Raw genomic sequence first — 21,330 nt, 5'->3', positions numbered from 1 at the left:
TACTGCTAATTTTCAACAATTGTCCCTTGTTGGGCTTACAATCTAAATAAATACATATTACAATAAAACATACATTTTCATAAAACCAAATTACATCATAAATACAATTACAATTGATAGACAATCATTTAAAATAAAATAAAAATCATCAGATAAAATGACTACAACTTTGGTTTCCCTTTAACCAAACTTTAACCTTCAATGTAAAAGATCTAATGTCTGTAATCTGTTTGATATCGGTTGGAAGTTCCACAGATGGCCTTTATAGAAAAAGCTGACTGACCGAATGTAGATCTGCGATATAATATCTTGCAGTTGCCGTTCCCCTTACTCCTAGTAACACGATTACTATCTTGTCTCTGAATGTATCTATTGAGACACTCTGGGGCCATCCTATTTATACATTTAAAAACTAATTTAAGATAACACCAATGATTAAAACTCTTAAAACTAAGTAAGTTATACTTCTGTAAAATGTGACAATGATGCCACCGAACTGATTTTTTATCCATTATTTTTAAGGTTTGATTATATAAGGACATCACAGGCTGAATTGTAGATGGTGCTGCTTGGGTCCAAACTGTCGTACAATATGAAAAATGAGAAAATATCATCGAATGCATAAATATCTGAGCTGCTGAAGTGGGTATATAGTAGGGGTGGGGAAAAAATGGATACTGTGTAGTATGGTGATATTTTGTTTGCTAATAATGTATCGATACAGGGACAGCAGAAATCGATATTTTGTTACAAAAAAGTTTTTGTGCTCTGACTTCAGAGCATGTTGATCCTTTTTCTGAGCAAGAATCCTGACATTCCTTCACTGTCCAAATGTGTTTAACTTGTTTATGGCAGCAATAAACATGACAGTTTACTTATTTTAATTTAAGACATGTTTTATTTTAATGAAGTTTAAAACTTTTTTATTTCATGTAAAATTATATTTTGTTTTAATTTACTTTCAAATTCTTCAGTTGCTGAAGGGGCTGCATAGTTTTCATAAACTGCATAGTTCAGAATAGCTATAATTGTACCAGATGGTTGATTCAGTTAAGTTGGACTAGACTGTAATACAAACCGTTCAGTTTGTCAACAATCAAACTGAAATGAGAGAAAGACTGAGTGTGAGACTTTGATATTAGAGAAAATGATGATTGATAAAGTTTACCTTTATGTACAGAATCTGAATATCGCAAAATATTTTTTAAAATTGCAATAATATCGTATCGTGTGTTAAGTATTGTGATAATATCGTATCGTGGGATGTATGGTGATTCCCACCTCTAGTATATAGTGCCGAATTAACTTAAAACAATTCAGATTAGCCTTGACCGTCTTAGAAATCTTCTTTACATGCTTGTCAAAGTTAAGATGTGAATCTAAGATTATTCCTAAGAACTTAAAATCTTTGACCTTGAAACAAATAGAAAAAAGTACCAGTGAACCGTACTTCCTTTTCTACTGTGCACCAGTAGACTTTGTGACTCTTTACACAGCATCCACTGTAGGGGGGCTTTGATGGGGACTGCCCTTTCCACCAGCCTGCTGTGTTTTCTCCTTAAGAGAAGAAGCGGATATGCGAGAAGCTTCATGAATCATTCACATGTTAACAAATCTGTGGTGTTCATTGGCAGAGTGGTCGGGATCAAATGAGCCAAGCTGGGTCGGCTATGAGCTTGTTTACAGTCACTGTCACTTGTCAGTCTAATGATCTATACACAGCAGCGCACTTATCTCATGCTATGCATTACAGCCCATTAACTGCTGCTGCACGGCACACTCCAGTTTCCCGGCGATTTAGATGGCAGCCTCGAGACAAGAGCACCGCCATGAATGCGGCTGTTTTTCAAGTGGATGTGCTTTTCAACAAAGGTCTTTGGATCTGCAACATAATAGCCACGGAAAAAAAATGCTCACACTTATACCACCCACATTATTAAAGTGGACAGTTTCTGCTAATTCCCAGGTCCATCTTTTATTCTCTGCCTTTACTAGAGTGGCTTTGCACGAGTGAGTTCAACACAATCTTTATTTCTCTGGTATTGAGTCGTAGTGCAAAACAAATTGTTTGCAAAATTGCATTTGAGCCAACATTCTTCTGATTGGCTGAGCCTTGTAACCGAAAGCTTTGAAGCCTGAGCTTGTGAATCACAAGTTGCTGTCCTCGTGTTTAATCTGAGCATCTCCCACCGTAACAGCGGAAAAGGTTTTCTTTAAGTATTTAATTTCTTTTCCATATCTAGTTAATATATAGTTTACAGCGAGCTCCATCTGTGCGAGTAATTATGAGACTGAAGGACAGATTGGAACAACTTATCTCTGAGTCACATGCACACACATATACACAACCCACACGGTTCTAACGTTTGCCAGCTTTACACCGATTGATTTAAATTCTTTTGTGTGCATGCATGTGGGCTTTTTGCTTATTTTTCCTGTGTGGTCCCGTGCATACCTGCCAAAGTGCGGTTGCCTTTGTGCTCTAATCTCTGTCTTCCCTCCTCCACAGTTCGAGGGCTGTAACAAAGCGTTTTCTCGTCTGGAGAATCTGAAGATCCACCTGAGGAGCCACACAGGAGAGAAGCCGTACCTGTGCCAGCACCCTGGCTGCCAGAAAGCTTTCAGCAACTCCAGCGATCGGGCCAAGCATCAGCGCACTCACCTGGACACGGTCAGCTCCCTCACCTCCCCCCTCCCGGTGTTTAATCTGAACTACTGATGTTTGCATATGTTGTCTTTCATTGAAACCATTTCGGGATTAGTTTGAGGAACGTATCTGGATACCGTACTGCAATCGCATCACATCAGCCTCAATGTCAGGAGCGTCTCGGATCAGGATGCTTTAAAAAAAGGACAAAAAAATGTAAAAGACTGTTTGGCAGGAGTGTGAAGGTGGGCAGAGGCGACTTCTGTTGCCCTCTACTTAGCGCCCACGCTGATCTTTGAACTTTCAATAATACATCGCTGTATCGTTTCATTCATTTCATTTGTAGCCGTCGCGTTGGTAACTTCTGCCCACGTTCAGACATATAAACACTTGACAGAGTAATCCAAACCACCTTTGTTTTAGTTCCTGCTATAGTAGGCGTCTCCATGATGATACACAACCAAACACAGACTACGGCTGGCAACAATAAACGTGACTTTTTGACGTGACTCGGTGTGTGCGTGAGTGTGCGTATCGTATGGTATCCCTGCTCTGATTTTACAACATTCGAATGCCTATTTCCACATCATGACAGTGTTAGACTTTAACTTGCTGTCAGTCAGTGAGCCGTGTGGCATTCTCACCCACTTTCCTCTCGCAGTGACATGCCACAGATCATTAAACGATCAGTGTCATTTGGCCAAGTTGCAGCTTGTGCCATAACAGGCTTGGATTGGGTCTGCGAGCTCAGACAGAGCTTTGTCTGTTCCTCTGACCCGTGCAACGAGAAGGAAAGGTTGAGTCAGCCGTTGCTGCCACTCGTCATGTCTCAGTAGCCCCGCCAATTTACCACCCACTTTATCACCATCCGTATGCCAGCACAGCTAGGGAGTGAAGAAGTTGTTGGGCTCAAATTATATTCTTAAGTACGTCGGGTTTCCTCTGCAAGGGAGAAATTTTTTACTTTTTCCCCTTTAAGTCAATAAATCGAATCCCAATTAATTTTTTCTGACATCTGAATCTACAGTCTGCGTTTGAGAGATGACTTAAATCTGATTTGAAACAACCAGCTCAATATGTGCCTCCCAATAAAACGCTGGACTAGAGCACTTTTAATCGTACAGTGCCCAACACCATCGGGTGAGAGCAGGACTGTAATTAAGTACTCATTTACTTGAATTTTGTGTAATTTTTTAATGTATTTCTATCTTCTACTTACACTATATCCTATTTTAGATGCAAATATTCTGCTTTGCACCATTAATAATAAGAATAGATTGCATTTATATAGCGCTTTCACAATTCCACTATTCATTCACTCTCACATTCACACACTGGTGGAGGCAGCTACAGTTGTAGCCACAGCTGCCCTGGGGCAGACTGACTGAAGCGAGGCTGCCATATCGCGCCATCGGCCCCTCTGGCCATCACTAGTAGACGGTAGGCCCAAGGACACAATGACCAGGACAGAGAGCTCGAGGATCGAACCGGCGACCTTCCGGTTACAGATACGCTTCCCAACCCCCTGAGCCACGGTAGATTCATCATTACAGATCAATCTACCCTACCACCATTCCCTACCAAGCATACACAATTATGCACCACTGCTTTTCATTCAATTTTTGTTCCTCTAGTCTGTATTTTTATCGGTTTAGCCGATGGCGCGATATGGCAGCCTCGCTTCTGTCAGTCTGCCCCAGGGCAGCTGTGGCTACAACTGTAGCCACCAGTGTGTGAATGTGAGAGTGAATGAATAGTGGAATTGTAAAGCGCTTTGGGTGCCTTGAAAAGCGCTATATAAATCCAATCCATCATCATTATTATTATTATTATTATTATTATTATTATTATTATCATTTTGGAGTAAGAACCAAGAGTTGCCTCCAAAGCATGAAAAAGTACTGCATGAATGTGTCTGACTGACTGAAGACTTATAATCTACGAGTGTTTGATTTGATTATCAGTACGAGTCCATTTATTAAAATTAAATTGTTTAGAAATAAATAGGAAAATAAATTCAGGTGTTGTGCCAAAAAGTGGTCGTCGGGCAGAAAGTGATCTGCGTGAGCGCGCAGCTGCTTAAAGCTGCTGCGCCCAGATTACTGACAGCTACTTCTGTGCAACTGATACAAGGTGCAGTAAACTGAACACAGCTTCAACCGTCTGTTTGTTGAAAAATAGTAACGCGACCGTGCTACATTTTCTTGTTAGTAACAGTAACGGCGTTGTAACAATAGCAATAGTAATTAGTTAGATTACTCGTTACTGAAAAAAGTAACACCATTACTTGTAACGCCATTATTCCCAGCGGTTAGAAAAAGAGTAGCAGTGGTCAGGTAGGGTCACCCTTGATTTTCTTCCCAGAAAACTTAATTTTAGCAGTATTTTTGTAACCAGAATATTTCCTCCTGTTTTCACTGAACTGGCCGTGCACCAATACGTTTCTATATGTAACAGTAAATTATCAAGTAGTAAGAGTAGAAATGTTAATGCAGACTTTGTGTTATTCTGTCAGTGTGGGATTTTCTTCCACTGCACACTCGTCCAAACGAGGCAGCTAATCTGGGACCCCGATGCTTATGGCCTCACATTAACACCCCACGATGGCTTTCGCTGTGCTGCCCAGTCGGCTGCGCTGCCAGAAACACTGAGGAGGAAAATCATCTTAAAGCTTAATTATATTTATCCTACACAGAAGTTTTACTTCACTCTTTTATTTTTCTTTGAAAGTCGGGGCTCTGCGCTGTATCGAGTCGGTTTCTTGGCAAAACAAACAGAGATGAGTGGCATTATAAGCACTTTGGAATGACAACAGGTTACTTAGAGAAAACGTTAAAGCGCAGAGATCATAAAGTCTGTAAAACTTATGTTACTGAATGTAAAAAAATCTCTGTCACCATCCTTCATTTTAATTAGAAAAATGTGAAATGAAAGTGGTGTACTCCATCACGGTGTATCAAGTGTGCTTAATCACATAAATGCTTAATTATTCAGAATACTCCTCAACATGGTTGAATAAGATCATTTATACTCACCAGCTACTTTATTAGCTACGCCTTCTAATACAGGGTTGGACCACCTAATTCTTCATGGCATAAAACTCAAGTACTGGAAACATAATTCAGAGATTTTGGTCCATGAATATTGTTATATACACGATAGCAATAATTAGATCATCCCCACACTTTTACAGCAGCACCGACCAGCTTGAACTGTTGATAAAGGCATGAAGGATTCATGCTTTCAGGTTGCTCACACCAATCCTGACCCTGCCTTCAAAACATTGCAGTGAGGTCGTAGTTTCCTGTTCACCTCGTGTGCTCTTCTACAGCTTCAGCCAGTCTGCTTTAGGGTTTTATGTGATCTGCATTCATAGATGTTCTTCTTTAGTTACTGTTACCTTCTTGCATCAAAAAGGCATTTCTGTTCTTATTGAATGTTTTCTGTTTTTAGGCCATTCTATGTAAACCGTAGAGATGGTTGTGCAGGAAAATGTCAGATCAGCAGTTCCTGAAATACTTGAACACGTCTATATGTTGCTGCCATGTGATTGGCTGATTAGACATTTACATTAACGAGCCGTACCTAATGAAGTGGCCAGTGAGTGTCTTTCTTACGCTGATATATTATAGTGTTTGTCTTTAAGTCTTTATACATTATTAATCATGCAGTATCGGTGCTGTCAGTAGCAAGAGAGATGGGTTTCATTGCTGAGTGAGTGCAACTGCAAGTGAAACACGATGCTTTAAACCCTGAAAAACTAATAACCAAAGAGATGTTGTGGTATTCAAATTTTTGTCAACTGATTGTCTTTTCTTTTCATCCTTTGTCTGGTCTTCCTTTTACCTCACATTGTGTGTCTTTCTCAGCCGAAAGGTAGGACTTTATCTTTGCCTTTACTTACACAAAGTTTCATATTTACTGCATGTTAATTTTTCTCCTTTCCTTTACAATTTTCTTTTTTATATTATTCTGTGTCTCTGTTATTAGAAAAGCTAAATTTATGCATTTTGCTCTGATAACTGAACAGAAATATTTCCTCCCTCCTCCCAGAAACCGTATGCATGTCAGATCTCCGGTTGTACCAAGCGCTACACGGATCCCAGCTCCCTGCGCAAACACGTCAAGATCCACTCAGCCAAAGAGCAACAGGTGCGTAGGAAGGTAAGACACTCTCTGCTAGAGTGAGAAACAGGACAAAACACCTGTGTGTAGCGCAGAGGTCTAAAAAGAAACATCATATAGGAACTAGGGATGCACCGATACCGATACTGGTATCGGGTATCGGGGCCGATACTGTAAAATGTGTGTGTACTCATACTCGTAAAAGTTAACCGATACCATGAACCAATACCAACTTATTTCATTAATCAGAGGGTGGCTTGTCATTTCTGTTGTAGTTTTTTAGATTGGCCACTAGGGGGCCAATAATTATTTTATTTATTCTTTATTTTATAATAATTATTTTGTTTGTTTGTTTACAGTATGGACACTCTGCAATAATTTAAAAGTTTATTTTATTCTCAAACCTAATTTGTATTTATTTTATTCCAAACAGAAGTGTTTATTTATTATTCTGAAAGCTCGAGACAGTGCCAATAGTTCAGTGATATTTTGTAAAATTACAATGTGGAGACTCTGCAATAATTTAACAGAAGTGCTTATTTTTCACTTGAAATTTTTTTGTGGTCATTTTTATTAAGATTTTATTTTTTATCGGCAGGGAATATAATAAAACCTGTCTTCCAATTCATTGCATTTGTGTGTGTGTGTGTGTGGTAGAAGTATCGTTTTTTGTACTCTGTATCGGCAAGTACTCAGATCCAAGTATCGGTATCGTATCGGTTTGAAAAAATTGGTATCGTTGCATCCCTGATAGGAACCAAAAGTATGTCAGCTGTTACCGCTGACATTTGTTGTTTTCTTCATTTTTAAGTAGCAAATTAAAGCCAGTGGACATTAAAACTTAAAAACTGCTGCGTCATGGTTCATTTATTCTTAAATAAATTGTTTATAAAATCGAAACTATTGGAAGTAGAAGGTTTAGTGAAACTACGGACATTATTAATTATGTTTAAGGCTAAAGATAATATATTACCTGTGTTTGGGAGGAAATATCATTTTAAGCATCAGCTCACTGGGACCACAGTTAGGAGTATACGACTGTGGAACTCTCTTCATTATAATCTTAAGAGTTGTACAAATATACATTGTTTTAAAAAGTGTTACATGTTTAAAACGATAAATCAATATGAAGAATACGAAATAAATTCGAGCTAACTCCTTATTTTATTTATTTATTTTCTCCTTGTTATTATGTCCTGAGGTATTTGCTGATTGGTCTGATAAATGCTCGCGTGTTCATTGGTTAATGGTGCCTGTAGTGGCAATTCCTTTTGTTTGACAAACCAAACATCCCACAGTTAAAAGTCCACAAGCCACTGCTGCACTGAGATACTATTTCGTACGCAGGCAAAAGACGTCCACTGTCCAAACTTGAAAGTTGAGTTTTTATGGTTTATTTTATCCAGTTTGGCAATAACAAGATCCAATTTTTGTTACTTCCTGCTGCTTCTCCTGCTCTGGTAAAAAACCATAGGCCCACCCCAGTACATGCTGGTCCTATACCAGTCTCTTTATTTATACAAACAAAAATGGCCCTACAGCTCTTACTGACTAATTTAACAAAGTAACATCAAACAAACATTGAAACAAAATATTAACCGACAAATAACTTGTAAATAAATCCCAAAATATAAGTAAACTAACAACAAACTTTAACTAATTTCAAAATAATAAAAAAATAAGAACAAATGGCTCCAATGGTGCCCACTAGTTGAAATGTAGATGGGGGGGGCGGGGTTTAATAAGAATATTTTCTTCTTCCTTCTCCTTTTCACTCATGGTTGCCGTGTTATATCAAGGGAAAGCCTGGTTTGTGTGCATGAAAGGATGAAACTGTTGAACCAAGTGTGAAATAAATAAAAAATGAAATGAAATTTTGCAGCTCCAGCTGATCTTTTTCTGCAGCTAGTTTCCTGCATGACCTTATCGGGTCATTCGGGTAGAGCTGCAACTTTAACATCATTTGTTCTTTCTTATCTGCAGATCCATCAAGCTGCTCTAACGGAGGGGTTTTGAAGCATTTAGCCGTGTAGTGGAGACTCTTTTGAGAATCATTTCCCCAACAATAGATCAGGTTTGACCACATTTCATCATGCTTGTGGTCAAAAGCCCGTTCTTTCCCTAACTGAAAGTGGGTAAATAAGCGAGAGAAAGGGCCCATTGTTGTGTAAAGGGCTGGATAGTGGCAGGCTGGATGATGTGTTTCTTTGCTTAGTGTCGTAAAGGGAAACACATGTGTGCTTGTAGCATTGTTAATAAGCTGTAGTGCAGAATACCCCAGTGGCCAGATGTTATGGACAAATGTCAAACAAACGCTCTTACTCCACTCTTGGATTTGGCCCAAAGCAGGAAAAAAAAAACCTTTAAGAGTGTCGCTGTGGAGAAAGCAGAGCCCCAATTACTCGCAATGAATGCTTTGCAGGGCTGTCTTAAGAATCCCCACAAGGACACATTTACTGATTTACGGCATCTAAATGTGAAATCAAAACATGGAAAATCCCAGCTGTAAAGCTGTTAGGTTCAGCTTTTTTGGGGAGGGGAGTTAAATCACTTGTGATTTGACTTTTCAGCAAAGCCAGAATCTTAAAAGATACAAGCCACAGATAAAATAATCTGTTCACTTACTGCTCTGAATGAACTCTGAGGGAATAATCTGAGAGTCAAGTAGATGGGATGATACTGCTGCTGAACAATGTTTCCACCCACAAACTGACCACAACATCAGACAAACAGACTGAGAGGGTCGCAGTGATGTTGGAATATAAAAATAAAAATCTTGGATGACTTTGTGCTTGCCTGCAAATTGATTACCGACACTTGACTTCAGTCGTTCAGAGGGCCCACAGCAACACTGCCAGGGTTTTATGCCTCTTGGCATCATGAAGTTATCACTCATTATTATTATTATTAAACACTCCACTGAAAAATATGTATTAGTCAGCATAGATCTCAGCACGATTACAAAAACACAAACTTGATATACATTTAATGATGAAAGAAACTCGCATATTGGATTCAAATATTTAAGAGTTGCACCAGCTGCTTTTTGCTTTAAACTCAGCCTGCTTATAATAGATGTTGGCCAAGTATAAACATCAAATACAAATTTTTCATTTAAAAAGTGTTGCTCTGCACAAACTGTAGAGATTAGTTTTACTATTACAAGTTTCACTGTTAAGTAGCTGAATCAACTAGCAGTGCCGTCGATTCAGCAGATTTTCAAACACAACCATCTAGGGATGCAACGATACCAATTTTTTCAAACCGATACGATACCGATACTTGGATCTGAGTACTTGACGATACAGAGTACAAAAAACGATACTTCTACCACACACACACACAAATGCAATTAATTGGAAGACAGGTTTTATTTTATTCTCTGCCGATAAAAAATAAAATCTTAATAAAAATGACCACAAAAAAATTTCAAGTGAAAAATAAGCACTTCTGTTAAATTATTGCAGAGTCTCCACATTGTAATTTTACAAAATATCACTGAACTATTGGCACTGTCTCGAGCTTTCAGAATAATAAATAAACACTTCTGTTTGGAATAAAATAAATACAAATTAGGTTTGAGAATAAAATAAACTTTTAAATTATTGCAGAGTGTCCATATTGTAAACAAACAAACAAAATAATTATTATAAAATAAAGAATAAATAAAATAATAATTGGCCCCCTAGTGGCCAATCTAAAAAACTACAACAGAAATGACAAGCCACTCTCTGATTAATGAAATAAGTTGGTATCGGTTCATGGTATCGGTTAACTTTTACGAGTATGAGTACACACACATTTTACAGTATCGGCCCCGATACCAGTATCGGTATCGGTGCATCCCTACAACCATCTCTACAGAGAACGCTCTACAAAGAGAGAATATCCACTGAACCGCAGGTCTCTCATTGTTGATGCGAGAGGTCAAATGACAATAACTAGACTGCTTTGAGCTGATAGGAAGGCAAGAGTGACTCAAATAACCACTCATTACAACACAGCTGATGGTCGACAGCAGCAGAAGACCACGTGAGGTACCGCTCCTGTCAGAGAAAAACTTCAGGTTACAAACTGTGCAGGCTCACCAAAGTTGGCCAACAAGAGATTAGAAAAACGTTGCCTAGTCTGATGAGTGTCCCTTTCTGCATTCAGATAAAACATTCATATTTCGGCATTGCTCCTTCCTGCCGTGTACCAGCCATTCAGGCTGATGGTGTTTTAATGATGTGGGGGATGTTTTCTTGTCACACTTTAGTACCAATTGACCAAAATTCAGTCACCACAGCCTGAGTATAGTTTCTGATCATTCCCATCACTTTATGACCAGAGTGTGCCCATCTCCTGGTGGCTGCAGGATAGCACGCCATGTCCCACAGCTCAGATCATCACTGTGCTCACTCGGTCCCCAGATCTTTGGTGAAGTGGGAGATTCACATCACGGATGTGGAACTGACAAAATCTGCAGCTGCAAATCTGCAACATCAAAATACACTAAAGTCATTTTAAAAAAAGCATCCCTTTTATTCTGCAAAGCAGGTCAGAGTGGAGCCTGTACTGTTAGGCTGTGTGGTCATTATGTTCAATAAGAATAATTAGAAGGTCAGTAGGGGTGGGGAAAAATGGATACTGTGTAGTATGGTGATATTTTGTTTGCTAATAATGTATGGATACAGGGACAGCAGAAATCGATACTTTGTTACAAAAAAGGTTTTTGTGCTCTGACTTCAGAGCATGTTGATCCTTTTTCTGAGCAAGAATCCTGACATTCCTTCACTGTCCAAATGTGTTTCACTTGTTTTTGGCAGCAATAAACATGACAGTTTACTTATTTTAATTTAAGACATGTTTTATTTTAATCAAGTTTAAAACTTTTTTATTTAACGTAAAATTATATTTTGTTTTCATTTACTTTCAAATTCTTCAGTTGCTGAAGGGGCTGCATAGTTTTCATAAACTGCATAGTTCAGAATAGCTATAATTGTACCAGATGGTTGATTCAGTTAAGTTGGACTAGACTGTAATACAAACCGTTCAGTTTGTCAACAATAAAACTGAAATGAGAGAAAGACTGAGTGTGAGACTTTGATATGAGATAAAATGAACATTGATAAAGTTTACCTTTATGTACAGAATCTGAATATCGCAAAATATTTTAAAAAAATTGCAATAATATCGTATCGTGGGATGTATGGTGATTCCCACCTCTAAAGGTCAGTGGTTCTAACCTCTGCTCTTCCCCAAACCAAAGATGCTAACCGGGGGGGGGGCTTTTGCCTTTATTGGCAGTGACAGTGGAGATGGACACAAAAGAGAGAGGGGGGGGGGGGGAACACAGCAAAGGGCTGCGGGTTGGACTCGAACCCCGGCCGCTGCTTTCTGGCCTTACAGCATGTGGTTGCCTGCTCAACCAAAACCCCAGGTTGACCCTGATGCAGTCATTTGTGTGTTTGTGTAATACATAAAATGTTGTATGTGCAGAAAAGCGTTTTATATCTCCTGTTGTGTGAAGTGTTTTGGCCCATATAATCTGAAAAGCACTATGTAAACATCAGTTTAGTTTATGAAGCTCCTGCAGCAGTGGATTCTTTGCCATCACTCTCCTTTAACCTGTCAGTAAATGTTGTGTTGAACAGCAGATGAGGTTAACAGTAGCTGGTTTTCATTGATCCTTGTCTCTGTAACGGTGTATAAGCAGTAGGATCGTAGGTCGATTCCACTGTTCTCTACTCAGCGTCTTATTTCTCGGTGGCCATATTTGTTTTATACGCTGGAGTCTGAAGTCTGTTTTTGTGCCTACATCAGACAGTCAGCTATACTATCCTATTCTCTCTTTTTACATCTTGGCATTTTTAAAGTTAAACCTCCTGGTGACAGTAAAGAAGCCCTGTGTGTACCTCAGCAGCTAGAATGTTTTATTACATAGAAATCCAGTAATGTACACAACAGAGTTCAGCTATCCCACTGATCCATAAGGCAGATGTCTCATGTTGTCTGACACAGGTTTCATTTGGTTTGAATTTTATCTCTGTGCCGTGTGATCTCGCTGAAATGTGTCTCCAGTTGCCTCCATTAAAGTTGGCAGGGAAAGAAACAGGAGCGATCTCTCATTGGCTCTGAGTTCATACAGTGATCGCTTACCAATTATGTCTAAGGCCAACGCATGACTCAAAAAAGAACATATGATCTTTCCCCCGGTTCCCCTTGACTGACAATCTATTCTCATTTGCTGATTTACTGTTTCAGATCAACATTACAATCACGTTATTGCAAAAAGATGAAGCGAGCGCTCTCGCACACACGAGGTCCGAGCCACGAACACGCCAAGCTGAAGTCGTCTTGTTCTGCGATTGAGTAATCCTGCAGACCAGATGGAGCTCTCTCCATTTAAATGACTCATCGTCATTTCTTGTAAACATTTGAAGTTTATTCTTATCGTTGCTTATTTTTCCCAGCTTCGGCCCTGCCCTCACCTGGAGCAGGACGTCCTGAGCGACTGTCTGTCCATGCAGCACCTCCAGAGCTCCGCCTCTACGCAGCACCTCTACAACGGCAAAGATGGCCATTCTCCTGCGTTGGGCCAAGACATGTTCACAGGTACACACCTGAGTCTGATTTCTTCCTCTAATAATTGATCTCTTAATTAATCGGTTTCTTTACCAATAAAACATCTCAACTTTCCACTTATTTTTTTCATAAAACGAACAAAAATTGAAGTTCGGTAAGAAAACAGACGAGTACAATTCAATTTCAATTCAATTCAATTTTATTTATATAGCGCCAAATCACAACAAAAGTCGCCTCAAGGTGCTTCATAGATACAGAGAAAAACCCAACAATCATATGACCCCCTATGAGCAGCACTTTGGCGACAGTGGGAAGGAAAAACTCCCTTTTAACAGGAAGAAACCTCCAGCAGAACCAGGCTCAGGGAGGGGCGGGGCCATCTGCTGTGATTGGTTGGGGTGAGAGAAGGAAGACAGGATAAAGACATGCTGTGGAAGAGAGACAGAGGTTAATAACAGATATGATTCAATACAGAGAGGTCTGTTAACACATAGTGAGTGAGAAAGGTGACTGGAAAGGAAAAACTCAATGCATCATGGGAATCCCCCGGCAGCCTACGTCTATTGCAGCATAACTAAGGGAGGATTCAGGGTCACCTGGTCCAGCCCTAACTATATGCTTTAGCAAAAAGGAAAGTTTGAAGCCTAATCTTAAAAGTAGAGATAGTGTCTGTCTCCTGAATCCAAACTGGAAGCTGGTTCCACAGAAGAGGGGCCTGTACATGTGGCATAAATACAAAATATAACGTGTCACCAGTAGCAGCAACATCATTCATGGTTAAACAATTTCAAATATGAGTGAAATCGACTGGCCACATCTCAAAACATCGAAGCCCAGGGAGTATTCGTTCCAAAGCAGAAGAACGCGCCAGCGAGTGAGGTCCAGACCGCCAAAAATCCCAACACCTGGCAAAGCAATCACCGAGTCATTGGTGGTAATCAGCAGCCATGTCAACATTCCTGCAGATGTATTGTGGTAATTCTGCACTCTCAGGCAGCGAAAATCATACTTGGTGGTGCCTTTGGTCAAAAGATAAACAATCCACACCACATAATTGAACTTTAATTGCTCGTGCACGTTTTATATCAACATTTTAGCTGTTAGTCCATACTCGAGTTTATAAGGGAAGTGTTACAGCCTTGTGCTTTTGTTTGTTTGGTTTGGATTTCATAACCATGTCGTGTTAACCTGTCTCCCTGTCATGCAAAGACTGCAAAAACCATTAGCAGCCACTAGAACTGGAAAGTTTTATTCATCACATGTGGCCTTTAAGCGTCTTTTAAACTTCCATTTTTCTAACTGATGAGTTCGACCGTCACTAAAAGTCAGCGCCACACTGAATTGGGAACAAGAGAGAGATAAATGGATTATAAGCATCCTGAAGACAAGAGAGATTCCCTGCAGCTTCCTCCCTTTATGGACACATCTGTCCTTGTTTTCTGCCTCTACCACAGCCAGGCTCCCCGCTGTTGTCTGTTATTGTTGCTGGATCTCGGCGCACCGTTCATGACTACGAAAGCTCAACTTTTCTTTGAATGTGGAACCAGGCCTCTGAGTCTTGGCTCTTTACCTCTGCTCCCCTCTCTTTCTGAGAGATGTTGCTTTCTGTCTTGGTTTAAATCATTTAAAGCCCCAGAGGAGCTAAAGCAGTCAAGGACGCCGTGTTATTCGAGGTCAGAAAAGGTTAGATTCAGGATCTCTATTTACACGACTTTCTCTTTGTTCTACAGCCAATAGGATGCATGCGAGTAGTGGGCCAAAGTGGGCAGCCATCCCATCATTAACACTTGTGGAGCAGAAAATGAGTCATGCTTCCAGTCAGAGCTAAACTTGTTTTCCTGTTCACTGCTTACACGTCTGTTCCTATTCACATGTCTGCAGCTAGAGTTACGAGAACCCCCCCTCTCTGTTTTATAGAGCATAATTAGAGTGTTCCCTGATTAACCAGAGGAAGGACTCATCATCGTTTAGTACAGAGGTTTATGTGCTCCTGCTGCTATGCTCTCAGTTTCTTCTCACACAGATTTCTTCCTGAACTCAACAAGAAGCTTTTCAGATCCGCTCGACAGCGTCTTTATACATAATCCCACTCGAACTCTTAAAGAGCAACATCAGATCCTTTTTGTCTTCCTCCACAAGGAACTGGTGATGAAATTGAGGCAATCACAGCCATTATTTGTCGACTGTTTTGCCGGTGTGCTAGCAGATGTTGGGGCTAAAGGGGAAAACATTTAAGGTCTGTGATTGATGATTTCGGGGTAATGAATCAAGCTTGTAACCATTTCAGAGCGCTGTCAGATCAGGCCTCGGCATGCTTCCACTTGAGAACAGCTGGGCCTGAAAACTGCAAAACCAGGAGCACCCATCTTTCCTCTTCCTTTCATCTCCTCCCGTCTTCTGCTCTCGTTGCCGGTTAACTGCCCCAGACAGTCAATGTGCTTCTCGCCGTTTGGATGCTGGGAAAGAAATCAGCTGCTAAACTTAGCAGAAGATGCAGAGAGGAAAAAAAGGAAAGATCAGGTTGACTCTTGCTTAATAAGACTGTCCAGAGTGGGGCAGGCAGTTCTTGTCCCTGTGGATGATGATTTTTGATTAAATTAAACTGGTTGAAACATGACTTTGAGATAATGTCCATCTGGTGTCGATTTTGGTGTTTTTTTCTTTTTAGGCCTGGCACGTCCTCTGCTTCTTCAGTTTGTTCACGTTCTGTGAGCACACACTGAACACCATGTCAACAAATGCCAAGTTTTATAGCTGTGTGAGAATCGCCTCGTTGGTGCAAAAAATACTATTTCGTGTAAGTCAGATGTTATTTTTTTGGCCTTTTTTTACTAAAGAAATTAGAATAAAATATGTGTTTTTGTGACACGCTCATTTTTTAATTTGGTTGCCGTCTTCCTCTGAAAACAGTTCGGTTCAATGACTTGACTGAAAATGAGTCAAAAATCCCACGGACTAATCTCAAATCCCGTGGTGATAGATCCTTCTCTGTGGCAGGTCCCAGACTTTGGAATAGTCTCCCCTTAACCCTTTAAAACCGGTCAGAGCGGGCACGCTCCGTTTTGCGCAACTATTTTTAAATCCCGGTAGCTCTGATCGACCGTAAGCTAGGGCAATAATGTTTTTTGCATATGAAACCGGAGGAGTTGTACTTACATCTTATGCCATCAGCTTGTCCTCGGTCACAGTTTCCTTCCACATATAACTTTGCAAAAACTGCATAAAAAGCACTTGCAGCAACAAAAACATAATATTCCAGAAACACGCTTTGCCGATCCGATCAGCTGTTCGTAACACTTCCTACGTCCATCAGCGCGAACTATCGCATGTCCGCCATGACCTGCCCGAAACCGGAAGTGACGTCATTTTGCGGAAATGTAGTTTTTTTGCCATCAGGGCCTCATGAGCCTATACTGGTGTTTTTAAAAGTTATGTTTGACTTTATGACTTTCTGTGTGGTTTCTGGGATGCTTAGGACTCATATTGCACTGCTGGAAATAGTTTATTTTGATGCAGATGCTGCTTTTTTGCAAATTTGCATTATAATATTTATTTTCGTTTTTCCTGCAGTGTATAAAAGTTGGTGTATTTCAAAAATAAAACTATGAAGACACTCAAAATAAATTTCCTGTGGTGGGAAACTATTTTGTGCAACTTTTTTGTATTTACAGTTTTGAGGGATAAGCCTCTTAAATTTCTCTAACTAGAAATATATGTTAAAAAAACAAAAATGATTTTACATTTTTTTGTAGTTTATTGCACTTTTTTGCAATTTATGTAATTACTATGCACTTAATGCAGACATATTATTAAAATTTGGGCTGTAATGGTTGTATTGATGTATATCAACTTGAAATGCTCCCAAAAATGGCTCCACAGCATGTAAAAATATAATATAAGCTCTGGCGGACTTGGTTCTATGGTAGGTCTTAAAGGGTTAAATATTAGATCTGCACAAACACAATTTAAATCATTACTAAAGACACATTTCTATGCCCTGGCTTTTAACACACTATGACCCAAGCAGTTTGGTCTTATTTGAATTAGTTTTAGTTATTGTTTTAATTCTTTTATTGTCCTGTTATTGTTTTTTATTGTTATTATTGTATTACATTGTTGCTTTTTAATACCATTTTTATATTGTTAAGCACTTTGTGCAGCATCGGCTGTTTGAAATGTGCTATATAAATAAATTTGACCTTGACCAAAGTCCAAAGAACAACTTTTACAGACCTTCCTGGAGAACTATTGCTCAAGACCTCTTTAACCCTTTATTGACCAAGATTTATGCAGGTCTGAGGGATACATGTATGGTAATGTGAATGTGGCTGATTTTTTCCTGTGTTTGAACAGTGCCTTGTGATACCATAGTACACCAAACACAAAGTTTGTCTTCTCTTCTTTCTGAAACAAGGTGGATTTTGTCTCCAGCACAAACAGCAGTGGAGTTGGGATCATTTAAAAAGTGCTTGTAAAATGGGCCTGTGTTAAATGAAGCATTAGAAAATTACGAGAGCGCCAGTGGAACCAAAATATACAGAAATGAGGGGAGGCTCAAGACTTATGCACAGTCGTGTGGATCTCCAAAGTCTAACTAGCCACATGTTAACAGCAGTAAGAAAGTAACAGTTCCAAGTACTCGTTTTTTTTTTTTATCCTTTTAAAATAAACACCCCTGGGATTCATTTTTGGACAAAACAGCCCGTTTTTGTTGTCAAATTGGTCTTTGGAAGCATCTTCGCTAAAGAAAATAATAGTAAAATCCATTGTGACAGTTATTATTTGCAGTTCCCAGTTTGCAAAGAAGAAAAGGAGTCCGTATTTAATAACAGTTTGCAGCTTGAAACGGTAGAAAAGGTTGGCAACATGCAACCAGTAAAAGAAGATAATAATGCCCCCACAGACCAGTGCATCAACAACATGTAACTGTAATATAATTTGGAAAAACTGAAACGATCAAAAAGTAAAAGACATATTGGAACAGTCAACAAATTATCACATGCTCTTCTGCAGATTTCCTTATATCATATATTTGTAGCTTTATTCCTCTTTTTAAAGGACCTACTGTTCAAAGTCACTGAACACATGTAACGTTTTAGTTTATTATTGTGTAATAAGAAAGAGGACAAACAAGGCCAGTCCCCGTGGCAGCACAAACAATGTACCCTAAATTACACACAGCGCAAACACAGAACTTTTTATTTTACGAAGCACACTGATTGGATGAAAGTTGTCAAAACAAAATCCCGTTGCCATGAAATGGCTTTTAATTTGCTCGAGGGAGAGATGAAGCACGGGGGCCTTGAGTTTATTTGGCACGTTTACCGAATTAGCTTTGTTTGTCTTTCAGGCCTGTACGCTGGCTCCAGTACCCCCCATCACAGCGCCCCAGTGGAGCTGCTCGCCCCCACCCCCAACGCCGGCTCCGCCGCTGACCTGCCGACCCGACAGCACCGACTGGATCGAGACCTCGGCAGCCCTCACCACCTGTCCCCGCTGGCTGCCATGGACGGCACGAGAGACGGGTGAGTAACAAACCCTCGATTTGTGTTTAGACGTTGAGGTCTGTCGCTCCGAAGGGTCGCTGGGAAACTAGAGATGTGTCATGAAGGGCGGGAAATGTAAACATGAATCTGATTAATGAATGAATAATCCTGCAAACAGTCATATCACATCATGTTTTGAAAAGGTCAAAGGACACCGAGTGTTTGTTTTACTGCGTACAAACAACGTGCATGACAAAGTTCAGTGAAAGTGCAAACGCTGTTCTTCTCTGATATTATGATTACACTTTACACCCTCTGCCTCCATTATTTTTCACCTATTTATCATCCCGAGTCCCGGCCGAACCCTCTTAGCTCATGTTAGGTTAAGCCTCGTGGTCCTGCTGACAAACCCATCTTGGCTTTCTTACTTCCCTCGTGGGACGACGGGCAGTGCTGGTCACCACGCGGTCAATGTGACACATCACCGGCTTTATTTCGAGCGGTCACGGTTCACACTTTGATGAGAGTATCAAAGCCGTGTGATAGCATCGTCCTCTTGAGTTTATGTTCTGCGAGCTCTTTCACCATCAAGCGCTTCTCTTTAAAAACGAGATTACATTTTATAGACCTTGATATACTGCTGGTGTTCAGCTATGCAACAAATGCAAGCAACAAAGTGACGTTTAAACGTTTAAACCAGTGATGCATCTTTCAGGTAATTGTGAAAATAAGCACATCTGGAGATACTTTTAAGAAGCAATAAAGCTGAATACGGTTTAGCAAGAATACCAGTGTTGCTACATCTTTAATCAAGACAAATGTGCTTCCATTGAACCAATCCATGATCCGGGGAATTCATTAACCCTTTAAAGCCGGTCGGAGCGGGCACGCTCTGTTTTGCGTAACTATTTTTAAATCCCGGTAGCTCTGCAACCACGTGAGCTAGCGCAATAATTTTTTTTGCATATGAAACCGGAGGAGTTGTACTTACATCTTATGCCATCAGCTTGTCCTCGGTCACAGTTTCCTTCCACATATAGTTTTGCAAAAACTGCATAAAAAGCGCTTGAAGCAACAAAAACATAATATTCCAGAAACACACTTTGCCGATCCGATCAGCTGTTCATAACACTTCCTACGTTGGATTAGACGTCAGCGCGAACTATCGCACGTCCGCCATGACCTGCCCGAAACCGGAAGTGACGTCATTTTCGCGGAAATGTAGTGTTTTTTTACCATATAGCCTCATGAGCCTATACTGGTGTTTTTAAAAGTTATGTTTGACTTTATGACTTTCTGTGTGGTTTCTGGGATGCTTAGGACTCATATTGCACTGCTGGAAATAGTTTATTTTGATGCATTTGCTGCTTTTTTGCAAATTTGCATTATAATATTTATTTTCGTTTTTCCTGCAGTATATAAAAATTGGTGTATTTCAAAAATAAAACTATGAAGACACTCAAAATAAATTTCCTGTGGTGGGAAACTATTTTGTGCAACTTTTTTGTATTTACAGTTTTGAGGGATAAGCCTCTTAAATTTCTCTAACTAGAAATATATGTTAAAAAAACAAAAACGATTTTCAATTTTTTTGTAGTTTATTGCACTTTTTTGCAATTTATGTAATTACTATGCACTTAATTCATACATATTATTAAAATCTAGGCTGTAATGGTTGTATTGATGTATAGCAACTTGAAATGCTCCCAAAAATGGCTCCACAGCATGTAAACATATAATAGAAGCTTTGGCGGACTTGGTTCTATGGTAGGTCTTAAAGGGTTAATTAACTGTATCTTTGCAGAGCTCCCGCTTAAAGTCGACGCACAAAACCCGCAGCTCTCCGAGGTGCGACTGCCTTGCTCGACAACAGCTCGAGCAGCTCTCCTCGTGCATCTCTGAGTGTGTGCATGTGTGTGATTTGCAGGATGTTTCCTATTAGTGCTGATGATTTCCCCAGAGAGCCTGCAGAGCAGAGTTACAGAACCCGGGTGTCGTCAGGAGGCACAGTGTGTGCTGTGCTAAAGCAATGTGTCTAAAAACCAGGGAGGTAGGGAAGGAAAACAGTCCTGTGCAGTTTAATAACATTGAGAAAGAGTGGATGGAATCAAGCATCATAAACTGTGTTACAAAAGTGATTGTGTTACATAAACATGCTTTCTTTTAACTCTGCGCTCCCCTCTTTGGGTGTATATACAACAGCCACATATTCCAGAATGATCTTTGATGGCTTCCTTACTTTAAAGAGCTACACATACATTTGTACTTATGTGTGTGTCTCCGTGTGTGGGGGCGAGTTTACATATCCAGGAAATACACGTGATTGGTTATGATTGGGGTGTGAGGTACAGCAGACCGCTCGCCATCCAGCACAAACAGAGCGGCCGAGCAGAGCGGCGAAACCGCCTGGATGTAAACGTCCGAGCGGCGCTCAAGAGACGGCGGGATGGCCGGGAAGCATCTGGAAGCTGGTGTGTTGTTTCAAGCCTTGAAAGCAGAAGGAGA

General features: G+C 40.0%; 1 protein-coding gene across 1 annotated transcript in view; it reads left to right on the top strand.

Moving 5' to 3' along the window:
* Nucleotides 1-21,330, top strand: part of glis1b (GLIS family zinc finger 1b) — a 99,438-nt gene that overhangs the window by 68,441 nt on the left and 9,667 nt on the right. Inside the window, exons 5-8 of the mRNA XM_085151283.1 lie at nt 2,510-2,671; nt 6,701-6,811; nt 13,228-13,369; nt 18,690-18,864. Coding sequence (XP_085007409.1) covers nt 2,510-2,671; nt 6,701-6,811; nt 13,228-13,369; nt 18,690-18,864 — 590 coding nt within the window. The remainder of the gene's footprint in view (nt 1-2,509; nt 2,672-6,700; nt 6,812-13,227; nt 13,370-18,689; nt 18,865-21,330) is intronic.

This window comes from Neolamprologus multifasciatus, chromosome 23 (assembly GCF_963576455.1).
Source record: "Neolamprologus multifasciatus chromosome 23, fNeoMul1.2, whole genome shotgun sequence".
Lineage (NCBI taxonomy): Eukaryota > Metazoa > Chordata > Actinopteri > Cichliformes > Cichlidae > Neolamprologus > Neolamprologus multifasciatus.
This window is presented reverse-complemented; position numbering and strand designations above follow the sequence as displayed.